The 13,326-nt window shown below is 46.3% G+C and overlaps 1 protein-coding gene across 1 annotated transcript in view; it reads left to right on the forward strand.

The window, feature by feature from the left end:
- Positions 1–13,326, forward strand: part of LOC115139460 (cadherin EGF LAG seven-pass G-type receptor 2-like) — a 112,422-nt gene that overhangs the window by 89,571 nt on the left and 9,525 nt on the right. The window contains exons 16-20 of the mRNA XM_029676875.2: positions 572–673; positions 811–905; positions 11,635–11,844; positions 12,062–12,245; positions 12,842–13,166. Of these exons, the coding sequence (XP_029532735.2) occupies positions 572–673; positions 811–905; positions 11,635–11,844; positions 12,062–12,245; positions 12,842–13,166 (916 nt within the window). The remainder of the gene's footprint in view (positions 1–571; positions 674–810; positions 906–11,634; positions 11,845–12,061; positions 12,246–12,841; positions 13,167–13,326) is intronic.

Genomic DNA, 13,326 nt, shown 5'->3' on the forward strand with positions numbered 1-13,326 from the left:
AGAAAACTGCATCATGGTTGAAATGTATCTGTAGCCCAGAATGATTCATTTAGTTCACTAATTTAGTAAATTAATGGTTATAGAAGGCCTTTAAAAAAAAAAATTGTGCCAAGTGAACATTAAAGGTGCAATGTGCTTAAATCGCCCTGCCATTTCCTGGTTGCTGAAATTCTAATAGTTTGCCTAATTTCAGTTATGTGACAAAACAAGTATAGAAAATCATTGTACCGTCTAAACTGCTGTGAAATATCTTTTCAATTACCAAACATATATTATTTTCAGCTGTTTTAATATGGTGTACAAAACTGAAAGTAAAAGACACGAAAACTAAACTTCAGAATGGGAAGCATAGAAATAGTGCACAAACAAACTTGCTTTCAATGAGAATGACAGATCTATAACTCACATTTCTATGTGAATTTGGTCGGGTAGCCTAAAAGTGACATATTGCAGCTTTAATAATTATCTGTCATGCATACAGTTACACCTGGACAATTAATTGAATCGGCTTTCCTTCTCTCCCTCTTTCTCTCCCTTTCTCTTTCTACCTCCCTCTCTCTTTCTATCTCAGTGATCTATGACAGTTGTCCCCAGGCGATAGAGGCTGGGATCTGGTGGCCTAGGACAAAGTTTGGTCTCCCTACAGCCGTCTCCTGTCCCAAGGGATCTATTGGTATGATGACTCTGTGGCTTAGCTAATACAGTATACTATATAGCATATATAATAATTACCATTTCTATAATGGAATGGTTGAAACTCTCTTTAGGTTTGCCTCATGCACATTCCCTCCTTCTCTCTTTCTCTCTCAGGCACAGCTGTCCGCCACTGTGATGAACACAAGGGATGGCTGCCCCCCAACCTCTTCAACTGTACCTCTGTCACCTTCACCAAACTCAAAGCCCTGGTGTGTACAGCTCCTCTACAGCTAGCTCACATTTATATGGATCCATTCACTTCAGTGACATATGCTATTAAGTTGAGTGATGAACTGATTTTAGCAGAGTTGGTGCCTTTTTATTTAACTTTTATTTTAACAGGGATTCACCATTGAGACCACGGTCTCGTGTGTGTGTGTGTGTGTGTGTGTGTGTGTGTGTGTGTGTGTGTGTGTGTGTGTGTGTGTGTGTGTGTGTGTGTGTGTGTGTGTGTGTGTGTGTGTGTGTGTGTGTGTGTGTGTGTGTGTGTGTGTGTGTGTGTGTGTGTGTGTGTGTGTGTGTGTGTGTTATTTTAATGGACAAAAAATGTGCTTTTCTTTAAAAAACAAGGACATTTCTAAGTGACCCCAAACTTTTGAACGGTAGTGTACATGCATACCGTAGCAGTCAAACGTTTGGACACACCTACTCATTCAAGGGTTTTTCTTTATTTTTACTATTTTCTACATTGTAGAATAATATTGAAGACATCAAAACTATGAAATAACACATAGAATCATGTAGTAACCAAAAAAGTGTTAAACAAATTAAATATATATTTTATATTTGAAATTCTTCGAAGTAGCCACCCTCTACCTTGATGACAGCGATGCACGCTCTTGGCATTCTCTCAACCAGAATTGTAAATAAATCACAGACAGTGTCACCAGCAAAACACCACCTCCTCCATGCTTCATGATGGGATCCATACATGCGGAGATCATCTGTTCACCTACTCTGTGTCTCACAGAGACACAGCAGTTGGAACGAAAAATCACACATTTTTTGGACTCATTGGCCCAAGAAAGTCTCCTCTTCTTATTGGTGTACTTTAGTAGTGGTTTCTTTGCAGCAATTCAATCATGAAGACCTGATTCACACAGTCTCCTCTGAACAGTTGATGTTGAGATGTGTCTGTTACTTGAACTCTGTGAAGCATTTATTTGGACTGCAACTTCTGAGGCTGGTAACTCTAATGAACTTATCCTCTGCAGCAGAGGTAACTTTGGGTCTTTCTTTCCTGTGGCGGTCCTCATGAGCGCCAGTTTCATCATAGAGCTTGATGGTTGTTGCGACTGCACTTGAAGAAACTTTCAAAGTTCTTGACATTTTCGGGAGTTGACTGACCTTCATCTCTTAAAGTAATGATGGACTATTGTTTCTTTTTGCTTTTTTGAGCTGTTCCTGCCATAATTTGGACTTGGTCTTTTACCAAATAGGGATCTTCTGCATACCACCCCTACCTTGTCACAACACAACTGATTGGCTCAAACGCTTAATGTAATGGCATATTTTTTTCTATTCCATCCAATAAATATGGGACTATTTCGGACAAACACTCACAGCAGGCTTTAATGCACATCTGTAGAGATGATGGCAGTGTGGCGGATTGCAAGTTCACAAACAAAGGGATGCTTCTTCGTTCAAGCATATCAATGTAGACTTTCTAATATAAAAGATAGGAAAACTTCAATGTTCCTTATAATTCCTCTAATTCTAATAACTTATAAGTGCAATAAATTAAGTCTATTGTGCGCAGTAAATTCAAGATATCATGCGAGCAAGTGTGGTCAAATAACTACACCGCTCCCCCGTCTAACCAAGACTCCTCCTCGTAGGCCCGACTTCCTCCCTCAAATAACCTTTCCTCCTCCCGTAGCCACTGCACTGGCCGCAAGGGGGGTATTCATCTCCAATAATGGCTTCACACTAATACTTTGACTAATAATGCTCTGGTTATTGTATACAAATACACATGGGCTATTTGGCTTTAACATTCCGGCCCCTAATTGTACAATGCACAAAATGCATAATCAATTACCTAAAATGTTTCAAGTGGAGGCCATAATAAAAACAAATATACTGCATCAGAGCGTAATCGTAATTCATAATTGTCTAAGGTCCTGTATAGACATAGATGTATGGTTGTATGTGGGCGCGTGTCGGTGAAGAATCCATAGCTCATGAGCTCGACATCTTGGGTTGCATGTCACCTAAAGATGGTTGCCTAAATGAGTCTGCCTCAATGACAGAGCTTGGTGATGGGCCTGACTAAAATGCTAGTCTTTGTCTTAACTAACATGCTCCGGACTGGGCCTTTAGTCCCTGGCAGGGCCTTCACCACGCGTCCCATTAACCATGAATTTCTTGGAGCTGTCTCATCCATGATGACGACCAGGTCTCCAGGAGGGAATTTTCTCCTAGGATTATTCCACTTGCTACTTTCCTGCATCAATGGGAGATATTCCCTAACCCACCTCTTCCAGAAGAGATCAGCAATGTACTGCACTTGCCTCCACCTTCTCCTGGAGTACAGGTCTCCTCTCTGGAATAGCCTGGGGGGCATGATGGGTTTTGCCCTCAGTAGAAGCAGGTGGTTAGGAGTGAGAGGCTATAGGTCGTTGGGGTCGTTGGTCATCGTTGTTAATGGCCTGTCATTTATGATTGCCTCGACCTCGCACAGAACTGTTTGCAAAGCCTCGTCTTCCGGTGCTTGTTCTTAGAGGATTGATGCTAGAATCTTCTTCACTGGCCAAATCAGCCTTTCCCATACTCCTCCATGGTGGGCTCCTGAGGGAGGATTGATGCTAGAATCTTCTTCACTGGCCAAATCAGCCTTTCCCATACTCCTCCATGGTGGGCTCCTGAGGGAGGATTGATGCTAGAATCTCCTTCACTGGCCAAATCAGCCTTTCCCATACTCCTCCATGGTGGGCTCCTGAGGGAGGGTTGAACAACCATTTTACTACCACGTTCAGTAATGTGTTCTGGATCTTCTTGTGATCCAGTTCCTTTCGAGCCCCTGCTAGCTCCCTTTGTGCACCCACAAAATTTGTACCGTTATCAGTCCTGATACTAGACACGGGCCTCTTCGGCAGATACATCTACGCAAGCGTTAATGCAGGAAGCTGTGTCTAAGTAGCTAGCAAGATCTAGATGGATGGCACGACAAACAAGGCAGGTAAAAGTCACACGCCATCGCTTCACAAAAGAGCGGCCTTGCTTGATCTTTGTAGGCCCAAAGTAGTCCATACCCACATGGGTAAAGGGTGGCAGGTCAGGGGTCACATGGTCCTGTGGAAGGTCAGACATCTTTTGTTCTCCAGCTTTGGCCTGTATACGCCTACAAAAGACACAGCTCTTGATGATCTTTCTTGCCAATGAATTCCCACAGGGCATCCAAAAGCATTGGCTAAGTCTGGACAGCATATGGCCCCTCCCACAATGATCAATCTGCTCATGAATCTGTCGTGGGAATCTTTTGTCAGTATCATGGGGTTCTTCAGCTCCATAGGCATGGATCCTTTACTTATCCACCCTCCTACTCTCAGCAGGCCTTAATCCATGATTGGGTCCATCTACCGATTCCTTTAGCACATTGTCTCCCTTTATCTTCAGGTGCTGCTTCTGATCGTAGCAGATTATTGCTTTCTCAGCTACCTACATGTCCTCCGCAGTGAGGCTTTGTGTCTTGACAGACAGCTTGAGCTGGGTAGAGGGGGTAATTCAAAATATTCTGTTCTGGCTTGACCCTCACTAATTTTAAACATCAGCTATCTGATCAGCTAACCGATCGCTGCAGCTGTACACAGCCCATCTGTAAACAGCCCATCCAATCTACCTACTTCATCCCCATATTGTTTTTATTTACTTTTTTGCTTTTTTGCACACCAGTATGTCTACTTGCACATCATCATCTGCTCATCTATCACTCCAGTGTTAATTTCCTATATTGTAATTACTTCGCTACTATGGCCTATTTATTGCCTTACCTCCTCATGCCATTTGCACACACTGTATATAGACTTTATTTTTTTCCTATTGTGCTATTGACTGTACATTTGTTTATTCCATGTGTAACTCTGTGTTGTTGTTTGTGTCACACTGCTTTGCTTTATCTTGGCCAGGTCACAATTGTAAATGAGAACTCGTTCTCAACTGGCCTACCTGGTTAAATAAAGGTGTTCTCATTTAACATTACATTTACATTTACATTTAAGTCATTTAGCAGACGCTCTTATCCAGAGCGACTTACAAATTGGTGCTTTCACCTTATGACATCCAGTGGAACAGCCACTTTACAATAGTGCATCTAGGTCTTTTAAGGGGGAGAAGGATTACTTTATCCTATCCTAGGTATTCCTTAAAGAGGTGGGGTTTCAGGTGTCTCCGGAAGGTGGTGATTGACTCCGCTGTCCTGGCGTCGTGAGGGAGTTTGTTCCACCATTGGGGGCCAGAGCAGCGAACAGTTTTGACTGGGCTGAGCGGGAACTGTACTTCCTCAGTGGTAGGGAGGCGAGCAGGCCAGAGGTGGATGAACGCAGTGCCCTTGTTTGGGTGTAGGGCCTGATCAGAGCCTGGAGGTACTGAGGTGCCGTTCCCCTCACAGCTCCGTAGGCAAGCACCATGGTCTTGTAGCGGATGCGAGCTTCAACTGGAAGCCAGTGGAGAGAGCGGAGGAGCGGGGTGACGTGAGAGAACTTGGGAAGGTTGAACACCAGACGGGCTGCGGCGTTCTGGATGAGTTGTAGGGGTTTAATGGCACAGGCAGGAGCCCAGCCAACAGCGAGTTGCAGTAATCCAGACGGGAGATGACAAGTGCCTGGATTAGGACCTGCGCCGCTTCCTGTGTGAGGCAGGGTCGTACTCTGCGGATGTTGTAGAGCATGAACCTACAGGAACGGGCCACCGCCTTTGATGTTATTTGAGAACGACAGGGTGTTGTCCAGGATCACGCCAAGGTTCTTAGCGCTCTGGGACGAGGACACAATGGAGTTGTCAACCGTGATGGCGAGATCATGGAACGGGCAGTCCTTCCCGGGAGGAAGAGCAGCTCCGTCTTGCCGAGGTTCAGCTTGAGGTGATGATCCGTCATCCACACTGATATGTCTGCCAGACATGCAGAGATGCGATTCGCCACCTGGTCGTCAGAAGGGGGAAAGGAGAAGATTAATTGTGTGTCGTCTGCATAGCAATGATAGGAGAGACCATGTGAGGTTATGACAGAGCCAAGTGACTTGGTGTATAGCGAGAATAGGAGAGGGCCTAGAACAGAGCCCTGGGGACACCAGTGGTGAGAGCACGTGGTGAGGAGACGGATTCTCGCCACGCCACCTGGTAGGAGCGACCTGTCAGGTAGGACGCAATCCAAGCGTGGGCCGCGCCGGAGATGCCCAACTCGGAGAGGGTGGAGAGGAGGATCTGATGGTTCACAGTATCGAAGGCAGCCGATAGGTCTAGAAGGATGAGAGCAGAGGAGAGAGAGTTAGCTTTTAGCAGTGCGGAGCGCCTCCGTGATACAGAGAAGAGCAGTCTCAGTTGAATGACTAGTCTTGAAACCTGACTGATTTGGATCAAGAAGGTCATTCTGAGAGAGATAGCGGGAGAGCTGGCCAAGGACGGCACGTTCAAGAGTTTTGGAGAGAAAGAAAGAAGGGATACTGGTCTGTAGTTGTTGACATCGGAGGGATCGAGTGTAGGTTTTTTCAGAAGGGGTGCAACTCTCGCTCTCTTGAAGACGGGAGGGACGTAGCCAGCGGTCAGGGATGAGTTGATGAGCGAGGTGAGGTAAGGGAGAAGGTCACCGGAGATGGTCTGGAGAAGAGAGGAGGGGATAGGGTCAAGCGGGCAGGTTGTTGGGCGGCCGGCCGTCACAAGACGCGAGATGTCATCTGGAGAGAGAGGGAGAAAGAGGTCAGAGCACAGGGTAGGGCAGTGTGAGCAGAACCAGCGGTGTCGTTTGACTTAGCAACGAGGATCGGATGTCGTCGACCTTCTTTTCAAAATGGTTGACGAAGTCATCTGCAGAGAGGGAGGAGGGGGAGGGGGAGGAGGATTCAAGAGGGAGGAGAAGGTGGCAAAGAGCTTCCTAGGGTTAGAGGCAGATGCTTGGAATTTAGAGTGGTAGAAAGTGGCTTTAGCAGCAGAGACAGAGGAGGAAAATGTAGAGAGGAGGGAGTGAAAGGATGCCAGGTCCGCAGGGAGGTGAGTTTTCCTCCATTTCCGCTCGGCTGCCCGGAGCCCTGTTCTGTGAGCTCGCAATGAGTCGTCGAGCCACGGAGCGGGAGGGGAGGACCGAGCCGGCCTGGAGGATAGGGGACATAGAGAGTCAAAGGATGCAGAAAGGGAGGAGAGGAGGGTTGAGGAGGCAGAATCAGGAGATAGGTTGGAGAAGGTTTGAGCAGAGGGAAGAGATGATAGGATGGAAGAGGAGAGAGTAGCGGGGAGAGAGAGCGAAGGTTGGGACGGCGCGATACCATCCGAGTAGGGGCAGTGTGGGAAGTGTTGGATGAGAGCGAGAGGGAAAAGGATACAAGGTAGTGGTCGGAGACTTGGAGGGAGTTGCAATGAGGTTAGTGGAGGAACAGCATCTAGTAAAGATGAGGTCGAGCGTATTGCCTGCCTTGTGAGTAGGGGGAAGGTGAGAGGGTGAGGTCAAAAGAGGAGAGGAGTGGAAAGAAGGAGGCAGAGAGGAATGAGTCAAAGGTAGACGTGGGGAGGTTAAAGTCGCCCAGAACTGTGAGAGGTGAGCCGTCCTCAGGAAAGGAGCTTATCAAGGCATCAAGCTCATTGATGAACTCTCCGAGGAACCTGGAGGGCGATAAATGATAAGGATGTTAAGCTTGAAAGGGCTGGTAACTGTGACAGCATGGAATTCAAAGGAGGCGATAGACAGATGGGTAAGGGGAGAAAGAGAGAATGACCACTTGGGAGAGATGAGGATCCTGGTGCCACCACCCCGCTGACCAGAAGCTCTCGGGGTGTGCGAGAGCACGTGGGCGGACGAAGAGAGAGCAGTAGGAGTAGCGGTGTTGTCTGTGGTGATCCATGTTTCCGTCAGAGCCAAGAAGTCGAGGGACTGGAGGGAGGCATAGGCTGAGATGAACTCTGCCTTGTTGGCCGCAGATCGGCAGTTCCAGAGGCTACCGGAGACCTGGAACTCCACGTGGGTCGTGCGCGCTGGGACCACCAGATTAGGGTGGCTGCGGCCATGCGGTGTGGAGCGTTTGTATGGTCTGTGCAGAGAGGAGAGAACAGGGATAGACAGACACATAGTTGACAGGCTAGAGAAGAGGCTACGCTAATGCAGAGGAGATTGGAATGACAAGTGGACTACACGTCTCGAATGTTCAGAAAGTTAAGCTTACGTAGCAAGAATCTAATTGACTAAAATTATTAAAATGATAGAGTACTGCTGGGGTAGGCTAGCTGCGTTGTTGACACTACCCTAATCAAGTCGTACCGTTGAGTGTGAAGTTTCTACAATGCTGCTTTTCGGGAGCTAGCTGGCTAGCTAGCAGTGTTGGTTACGTTACGTTGCGTTAGGAGAACGACAATAGCTGGCTAGCTAACCTAGAAAATCGCTCTAGACTACACAATTATCTTTGAAACAAAGACGGCTATGTAGCTAGCTATGTAGCTAGCTACGATCAAACAAATCACACCGTTGGGACTGTAATGAAATGAAATGAAAAAGTGATACTACCTGTGGAGCGACGCGGAATGCGACCGGAATGCGAAAGTTCTATTCAGTAGACGTTGGCTGGCTATTGGCTAGCTAGGAGTGTCTCCTACGTTAAGGACGACAAAATAGCTGGCTAGCTAACCTCGGTGAATTAAGATAATCACTCTAAGACTACACACTCTAAACTACACAATTATCTTAGATACGAAGAGAGCAAAGACAACTATGTAGCTATCTAATACTACACTAATCAAGTCGTTCAGTTGAGTGTGATAGTTACTACAGTGCTACGGTAGCCGGTGAACGTATGCTAGCTGGCTAGCTGCTAGGCAGATAGGAGGGCGACGAAATACGATAATAACGCAATTATCACTCTAAGACTCCACACTCTAAGCTACACAATTATCTTGGATACGAAGACAGCAAAGACAACTATGTAGCTAGCTATGTAGCTAGCTAACACTACACTAATCAAGTCGTTCAGTTGAGTGTGATAGTTACTACAGTGCTACGGTAGACGGTGAACGTGTTGGGCAGATAGGAGACGACGAAATACGATAATTACGCAATTATCTTTGATACAACGACGACTATGTAGCTAGCTAAGAAGAAATTGCTAAGATTAGACAAATCAGACCGTTGTACTATAATGAAATGTAATGAAATGTAATGAAAAAGTTATACAACCTGCAGACCGAAGCGCGGATGCGACCGGATCGCTCCAACCCGGAAGTTGTTCAACTTCTCAACTGGCCTACCTGGTTAAATAAAGGTGTTTCACAACTGGCCTACCTGGTTAAATAAAGGTGTTCTCAACTGGCCTACCTGGTTAAATAAAGGTGTTCTCAACTGGCCTACCTGGTTAAATAAAGGTGTTCTCAACTGGCCTACCTGGTTAAATAAAGGTGTTCTCAACTGGCCTACCTGGTTAAATAAAGGTGTTCTCAACTGGCCTACCTGGTTAAATAAAGGTGTTCTCAACTGGCCTACCTGGTTAAATAAAGGTGAAATAAAAAAAAATTAAAAATCAGATCAAAAGTGCTCTTCGCTTCAGCATCCAAGCAACGGACGTCTTGAGGCTGTTCCATGTTGAATAGTGCTCAATCAACTTGCTAGTTGGACTCTCCTCTGTCACGCTCACACTATTTATAGTGACATCCTTCCTTACCTCGGGGTCATCCTGAGGGATAGAGCCCAGCTGTGGATTCTTTGGCCATTGTGTTTCTGGTTTCTCCAAAAACTCTGGTCCTGCCAGCTATCTTGAATTCAGAAAGGTCTCAATATTCAGGCCACGTGAGGCGCCGTCAGCTGGGTTCTGTTTTGTATTGATGTATCTCCACTGCTCTCCTCTTGACGGATCACGAATCACAGAGACTCGGCTTGCTACAAAGGTATGGAATCTTGTAGTCTTGTTGTTGTTATATTTCAGTACAGACTGGCTGTCTGTCCAGAAAGTCGAGTCTTGTAGTTCAATCTGTAGCTCCATTCTGAGCATCTGATCTACTTCACACAGCTGGTGTTGATGCGGAGAGTCCCAGCCTGGGGATTGTCATCTGCTTAATTGGCATCACTCTGGACCCAGAACAAATGCAATGTGAACCTTTTCTTCTTCGCCTGTGAGCCTCAAGTAGCTTGCAGTTCCGTAGGCTTGTTCACTTGCGTCACAGAAATGATGCATCTTAGTAGTTTTAACTGGACCAAAGTTTTCAGGCTTCATGCATCTATTCACCTGGAATCTAGAAAGCTGATCCAACTCTGTGAGCCATCTTTGCCATGGTTTACAGAGTTCCTCTGGAATGGGCTCATCCCAGCCACACTTGATCTTGCAGAGCTCTTGGAGGATCTACTTGTCCTTCAGAATAAAGGGAGCAAGGAAACCTAGTGGATCGTAGACTGAGCTTACAGTTGAGAGGATACCTCTTCTGGTAGCTGGTCAGCCGTTGATCATGACTCGGTAGGTGAATAGGTCATTCTCAATGTTCCATTGGATACCAAGCGCTCGAATGCTAACTATTCTCTGTCGAGATCCAATTCCTTTATCTGCTTGGCTTTATGTTCATCAGGGAGGGAGGCCAATATAGCATGGCTGTTACTGACCTATTTGGTCAACTTATATCCACCTTGAGAGCACAGGTCCCTGATATCTCTTGTGAGAGCTACAGTTGAAGTCGGAGGTTTACATACACTTAGGTTGGAGTCAATAAAACTCGTTTTTCAACCATTACACAAATTTCTTGTTAACAAACTATAGTTTTGGCAAATTGGTTAGGACATCTACTTTGTGCATGACACATGTAATTTTTCCAACAATTGTTTACAGACAGATTATTTCACTTATAACTAACTGCATTACAATTCCAGTGGGTCAGAAGTTTACATACACTAAGTTGACTGTGCCTTTAAACAGCTTGTAAAATTCCAGAAAATGATGTCATGGCTATAGAAGCTTCTGATAGGCTAATTGTCATAATTTGAGTCAATTGGAGGTGTACCTGTGGATGTATTTCAAGGCCTACCTTCAAACTCAGTGCCTCTTTGCTTGACATCATGCGAAAATCTAAAGAAATCAGCCAAGAACTCAGAAAAAAAATTGTAGACCTCCACAAGTCTGGTTCATCTTTGGGAGCAATTTCCAAACGCCTGAAGGTACCACGTTCATCTGTACAAACAATAGTACGCAAGTATAAACACAATCCCAGAACAACAGCAAGGACCTTGTGAAAATGCTGGAGGAAACCGGTACAAAACTCTTATATCGACATAACCTGAAAGGCCGCTCAGCAAGGAAGAAGCCACTGTTCCAAAACCGCCATAAAAAAGACAGACTACGGTTTGCAACTGCACATGGGGACAAAGATCGTACTTTTTGGAGAAATGTCCTCTGGTTTGATGAAACAAAAATATAACTATTTGGCCATATTGACCATCGTTATGTTTGGAGAAAAAAGGGGGAGGCTTGCAAGCCGAAGAACTCCTACAAACCTGACTCCGTTACACCACCTCTGTCAGGAGGAATGGGCCAAAATTCACCCAACATATTGTGGGAAAGGATTAAATGTCAGGAATTGTGAAAAACTGAGTTTAAATGTATTTGGCTAAGGTGTATGTAAACTTCCGACTTCAACCGTGTGTGTGTGTGTGTGTGTGTGTGTGTGTGTGTGTGTGTGTGTGTGTGTATATATACACACACACACACACACATCATCAAACGTGTAAAATGGTGCTTTAAGAATGTTCTCCCTTCCCCGGTCCAGTCGGAGAAGTTGGCCCGTAACATGTCTCTCCTGGACTCTGGGCGTGTCCAGCAGACTGCAGCCATGTTGGCCAACGCCACGCTACACACGGTGGAGTACTACGGTAGTGATGTAAAGGTGGCCTACCGCCTCACCCAGAGCCTTCTGAAGTACGAGAGCCACCAGCAGGGCTTCAGCCTGACCGCTACACAGGACGTCCTATTCACTGAGGTAACACAATAATACACAACACAATGCTGCACAGTGTAACACACCACCATGCAGCACAGGATAGGGCAACACATGGCAGCGCACAACAGTTGAATGCACAGCGTAATACCACATGACACAGTATAACATAAATCTAAGATCAACTCTGTAGACATTTGCCCAACACCACCCTATGCCAGTCTGTCTCTCTGACCCCCTGCCTTACTCCCTCTATCAGAACCTGGTGCGGGTGGGCAGTGCCATCCTGTCCCCGGGCACACGGCCACACTGGGAGCTGATCCAGCAGACGGAAGGGGGCACGGCGGCCCTGCTGCGCCAGTTTGAGCAGTACACCAACACCCTGGCACAGAACATGAGGAAGACCTACCTCAGCCCCTTCACCATCGTCACTCCACACATAGGTGAGGGTAGTCTTCTGTGCTATGCCATTGTAGAAACAAGGGCACTGCGTTCATCCACCTCTGGCCTGCTCGCCTCCCTACCACTGAGGAAGTACAGTTCCCGCTCAGCCCAGTCAAAACTGTTCGCTGCTCTGGCCCCCCAATGGTGGAACAAACTCCCTCACGACGCCAGGACAGCGGAGTTAATCACCACCTTCCGGAGACACCTGAAACCCCACCTCTTTAAGGAATACCTAGGATAGGATAAAGTAATCCTTCTCACCCCCCCCCCCCCCCTTAAAAGATTTAGATGCACTATTGTAAAGTGGCTGCTCCACTGGATGTCATAAGGTGAATGCACCAATTTGTAAGTCGCTCTGGATAAGAGCGTCTGCTAAATGACTTAAATGTAAATGTAGAAATATGGGAGTGATGATGATCGCTTAATGCAAAATAAGTTAGAGATATGCACAGCATGTTGTAGTATGTTTATCAGCTGGAATATGTGTTCATTATTCTTCCATGAGCGTTGAAGGATAAACTGAACGTCTAACCAGTTATCTCTTTGTTGTGGTTTGTCTAACCTACCCTTCCTGTGTTGTGTGTTCTCTCCACAGTCATCTCAATAGATCGCCTCCAGAAGATGAACTTTCCCGGAGCCAAGCTCCCTCGCTACCAGTCTCTGAGAGGACTGAGGCCTCAGGACCAGGAGACGGCCGTCACCCTCCCCGACTCCGTCTTTGAGCCACCCTTGGAGACCAAGGGCCACCGCCACCTGGACACCTTCCCAGAACCCTTCCTGAGGAACCACACGTCCAACAGGAAGAGGCGCCATAGAGGTCCTGACGACCCCGAGCAGGAAGCCATCGCTAGTGTGATCATCTTCCACAGCCTGGCCTCACTTCTGCCTGAGAGCTACGACCCTGATAAGAGGAGTCTGAGGTGAGACCAAGAGAGACTGAGATCTGATTCCATATTAACATACATACAGTTGAAGTCGGAAGTTTATATACACTCAGGTTGGAGTCATTAAAACTTGTTTTTCAGCTACTCCACAAATTTCTTGTTAACAAACTATAGTTTTTGCAAGTCGGTTAGGACA

The sequence above is a fragment of the Oncorhynchus nerka genome, linkage group LG2 (genome assembly GCF_034236695.1).
Source record: "Oncorhynchus nerka isolate Pitt River linkage group LG2, Oner_Uvic_2.0, whole genome shotgun sequence".
Taxonomy (NCBI): Eukaryota; Metazoa; Chordata; class Actinopteri; order Salmoniformes; family Salmonidae; genus Oncorhynchus; species Oncorhynchus nerka.